This window comes from Cherax quadricarinatus, chromosome 52, assembly GCF_038502225.1.
Source record: "Cherax quadricarinatus isolate ZL_2023a chromosome 52, ASM3850222v1, whole genome shotgun sequence".
Lineage (NCBI taxonomy): Eukaryota > Metazoa > Arthropoda > Malacostraca > Decapoda > Parastacidae > Cherax > Cherax quadricarinatus.
Genome location: NC_091343.1, coordinates 25,551,191 through 25,556,302, shown reverse-complemented (window position 1 = coordinate 25,556,302; position 5,112 = coordinate 25,551,191). Strand labels below are relative to the sequence as shown.

At 36.2% G+C, this 5,112-nt stretch overlaps 1 protein-coding gene across 1 annotated transcript; it reads left to right on the top strand.

Moving 5' to 3' along the window:
• Window positions 1–477: 477 nt before the first annotated feature.
• Window positions 478–1,495, top strand: LOC128696888 (uncharacterized). The gene has a single exon (XM_053788320.2). The coding sequence runs from the start codon at window positions 550–552 to the stop codon at window positions 1,444–1,446; it is 897 nt and encodes a 298-aa protein (XP_053644295.1). The 5' UTR covers window positions 478–549; the 3' UTR covers window positions 1,447–1,495.
• Window positions 1,496–5,112: the final 3,617 nt, after the last annotated feature.

Here is a 5,112-nt window from a genome sequence, read left to right as displayed (position 1 = left end):
GAATAATTACAGTATCAACTTTACCTTTTTTTTGCGCTTATAATATATTATAAACTATAACGCCTTATAAATATATTTTTTATTTTGATGATTACATTGTGAAGTACATTTCAGAATCGGTCTAAGTACAATATTCGTTTAATTTTAATTTAACATTTGGAAAGTTGCTCTTAGAAAAATATTAATAATTTTTAATTGTTCTAACTTTATATCCCACTTGACGTACGTTTACCACAAACTAGCTCAAAAGTACTCAGAAAGAAAGCCATAAGTGAATTTCTAATAGAAGTCTGTTAAAATGCTGCTTGCTAGCAAGTACTCTAGTAGGAGGAAGTGGAAGTAGGAAAAATCCTTCTTTATCAGTTGTGAGTCACACTTGTGTCTGGTGGTGGCAAAGTCAAGTGTGTTTATCTGATCATTGTGATGGCCTGTCACAGGAGTTTACATTCTGTGGGGGTGTGGGGACGGAACCTCAAAAAGCGCACTTATCTTATTATTATTATCACGATTCTGTGTTCTCTCATCCTACTCCATTCCGCCAGTGAGGCGATGAGGCGAAATAGAGAAGACAAAGGAGGAAAGAGTGAAGATACGGAAGACAATATTATGGTGACGGACACGGATATAAAAGCAGAGCTGGAGAGACTCAGACAAGGAATTAGTACCATAGCTACCACGTGTAAACGCATGGTGAAGATGGGCGGCAAGCTGTCCTGTTCCTGTGAGACCAAGACTTGTTCTTTAGACGGTGCCAAGCTAGTGTGTCTGGATGAAGACGTCAGACCTGTCCCCGGCAGCTGTCTCGCTCTCAACTTCGGCATAGGCTTTGAAATGACCTTTGATAAGGTCTTGGTTAATTACGGATGTCAGGTTATTGCTCTTGATCCTACTAATGCTAACATAACCAACTCAGTTTATGATGCTAATATAACTGATATTGTAAAGAGAATAAACACAAACAGTAATATGCATACCAGGAAGTTCCACGCGCTTAACCTGGGCATCGATGACAAGCCCACTACAATGATACTCAACTTAACGATGAATGGTGACCACTACATTAGCAGTGTTGCGACATATCTCACCTATAAAGCCATTCTCGACACACTTGACAACCCCCGCGTCGATATCCTCAAGCTAGACATTGAAGGTATAGAATGGAGAGTCCTGAACCAAATTTTAAACTCTCCCGACGCCAAGCAACTCCTACAATATACACATCAAATTCTATTGGAAGTTCATCTAGATTTTCTTAACCATGTCAGTGATGCGAATGTTATCTTCGAAGGAACTTGGATAACACTGAAAACCCTGCGACTATTGCAAAACTTTGGATTCTATGTTGCAGCTTATGACCTTAATGAAACTGGTCAGAAAATTTTTGCTTTTAACGATGTCAGAATTCCCTTATATCGTGAATTAACACTTATCAAGAGATTGCCATAAAGTACTTTGTTGTGGTGAATTATGATAAAGCTATGAGAAACTTGTGTGCTTATTATAGGGCTTATTTTTTCTTTGCAATAACAGTTTAGTTTTAATTCTCAGAGACTGAAAAAACTTTTATTTTACTTGTAATTTTTTTTTTTTTTTTTTTTTTTGCTGAATTTTGAACTTTTATGAACGCAAGTGTTATCATAAATTATGTTGAATCCTAGAGCAAACAATGATATTAATGCTGATAGAAAATGTTAGTTATCTGTATACACTAGGATTTTGCATGTAACACTTATAGGCAGAAGAAGATGGGTCCCAAGATACGATCTTATGGAACTCAATATGATCTCATATTTAAGGAAATGGCAGGCAGTGTTTTCCTTCCAGTCACTTAAGGTATTTTAAGGATGTTTTAGCTCTTTGTTTGACTCATTAGCTAAAGGATCTCTGATCAGTCCTTTGCGAATCGAGTCCTACTGCCTTAATTATCCTAGCAGTAAATAGGTACCTGGGTATTGATAGACTATTATGTGTCGCGTCTTGATGCAGAGGACTAAAAGACCCCCAACGGAAATCAGCCAAACAGTTTTCTTGGGTAATGCTAAGTTAATAACCTTCCGGTCATAACAATACCGTGAAGTTATCGTCGTCTTCGTTCTGTTACAAGAGATACAGCGAACTACAAGAACATCTTATATTATTTCAAATGTCTATTATTTATGTTCATGAATATTTGTTAAATGTTGTATTGGTGTATTTATTTAGGAAACTCCAGTAAAAAAATGAAGATGGTTTACACAATCAGATTATTTTTATCCTGCTCAGTTAAATGATCATTTGTTTTCTATTCCATATTCAGACAATTTGTTATAAAATTTACTTATTATTATTATTACATTGAGAAGGAACGCCGTACTCATAGGGGTCATGAAGAGCCTGGGAGAATGGAAGGCAATTGTTTGGATGAAGAGCTTACTGGCATCAAGGTTCCGCCCTTGAGAGATCTCATTTGTGTGAAACACAACAGATACTCTACCCAAGCATTAAGAGTTTTTACTTTTCTAATGTGTGACGAACGGCTTGAAAACCGACAAGTTGAAGATTGAGACATGCAACATATGGGAATCTTTATTGAGGAAACGTTTCGCCACACAGTGGCTTCATCAGTCCAATACAAAGCAGAAAGGTGTAAGGAGAGGAGGAGTTGAGGTAATCAGTCCCTCAGCCTGGAGTTGATGTGTTCAGTCCATCAATCTTGTAGAATGTACAGCATAGGGCCGTAGACGTAGACCTACTTAGACTAGTGGATGGTACCACTTTGACCCCGCCTCCTCCTGCTTCGCCTCACCTGACTACAGTATATAAGCCACGTCTACGGCCCTATGCTGTACATTCTACAAGATTGATGGACTGAACACATCAACTCCAGGCTGAGGGACTGATTACCTCAACTCCTCCTCTCCTTACACCTTTCTGCTTTATATTGGACTGATGAAGCCACTGTGTGGCAAAACGTTTCCTCAATAAAGATTCCCATATGTTGCCTAAGTGTCTCAATCTTCAATTTTTCTAATGTATCATTAAATTCTTCCCAAATTTTATTAATTATAAATAAATCCAATACAAATAAACCAAAAGAAATTTTCATATTTTCAAAACTGCTCTTTATTAAACGTGATTCCATTATAATAATAAAAAACAGTTTTGAAAATAAAATGAATATTTGTTTTGGTTTATATAAATTGGATTCATTTATAATTAATAAAGTTTGGGAAGAATGTATTGATACATTAGACAAGTAAAATATCTTGATGCTTGGGTAGAGTATCAGTTGTGTTTCACAGAGTCGGGTGTTGTGACGCGATTGTCAGGTGTAGTCTTTAAATGCCTTCCTGTTGATGTTTTATTTTTCTAGTTCCTTGATAATGTGGGAAGTCACGAAAGCGTTTGGAATTTCGCTATTCTTTCACAGTGGTTTTTCTGCATATTGTGATATCACCTGTTTACTGTGATTTTATTGCATATAATGAATATGTGTATCTGGATAAAGAAACAGTAAATGAAATACAAAATATTAGCTTTATTAATTAAGATTTATTAAATAACAAGGCACATAATATTTACAATCTTGATTTGGCTCCATCTAATAGGTTTCCTTAATTTATGAATACATCAGTCAACAGCCAGTGTCACAACTAATCCACAAATTGGAAGTAAACACTGGACGAAATTTCGGTTCATCCTGGAACATTATTAAGTCAGGTAATCAGCAAAAAAAAGGAGAAAGTTAAAAAGCCGCTGAAGTTACTGGGAGGAGGAGAGTCAAGGTCAGTAAATCATTTAACAATGCGCTGATTGGAATAAACATCTTTAGAAACAAAGTCGTGGCTAATAATATTTTTATGAATTATGTACATTAACATTATTATACGACTCTTCAATGGAGACTCCTTGATGCTGGCCATAGGCTCTTGATTCGCTACTTGATAATGTTCCACTAAATACCAAAACGTAGTTCTGTATTCGCTTCCATTTTGTGCATTTATTGTGATTTGTTCCAGGCACGGTATTATGATTTTTTCTTTATAGCCAATGTCGTTCAGCGTCTCGGAATACAAAGATTTATAGTACATGTGTCTTAAGATTTATGGCCATCACTCGTGTTAGTGATCCCCGTGAACACGTTCTGTAACTTCCTGTACTTATAATATGTTTCTACAAATGTTTAAGATTTCTATACTTAATGATGAATTATCAAAGGAAATTGGGGTAATGGAGTATGTGTAAAAATGCTAATATAAATATTGTAAATAGTATCATCACTGACACCTAACTAGCTGCTACTAGTTACTATCACTGATACCTAACGCTAGCTGTCACCAGTCACAATCACTGGCACCTAACACTAGCTGGCACGATCGACATGTACACAAACGGCATTTTGCCTTAAATTGTCCCAAGTTTAGCCAACCGTTTAGAAATTATTATTAAAGTGTTGCAATGAGTGCCTCTGACCTCCCTCGGCCAGTTTTTGTAAAGTTGACATGCGTTTATCAGGTGGAAGAGGCAGCAGCATCCTAAATATTATTACGTCTCTTGGCATGTTACATAACTTACATGATCATCTCGGCTTCATCGCTTGCAGACATTGGCTATCAAGACAGTATAGGTAAATATATTTACATTGCAGTATTTCGAGATTTTTCTCTTCTTTTCAATAGCGACTGGTGGTCCACACACACACACACACACACACACACACACACACACACACACACACACACACACAGTTAAAAATATATATACTATATATTGTTAAATTATGTTTGACGGTACATGGAAGCAATAAATGGGCTCAATTATTTACAGGAAGCTAATAATGGAAGTGTCGATACATCAAGGTCATGTGCGATGGCTAATGTTAGTATACAGAATAAGGATTTTCATTCTCGTTGCTGTTATAACCGACTTGAGGAACTGTCCACTCGCGATCACAATACCAGTGATTAAATTAAATAAATAAATTAAGCGATAAGTTAAAATCTATGAACCAGACAATCATATTGACATAGTATCAAGTTAGAACAAAATGTGGTACTGCCGACAACTCTGGAGAAAAGACATATTGCAGAAAAATTAATTTTGGACAAAGTTTCACTGTCTTAGGCTCTATAG

What these genes read in the sequence shown, in the direction of transcription:
- LOC128696888 (XM_053788320.2), top strand. Translation starts at nt 550, where the DNA reads ATGAGGCGAAATAGAGAAGACAAAGGAGGAAAGAGTGAAGATACGGAA.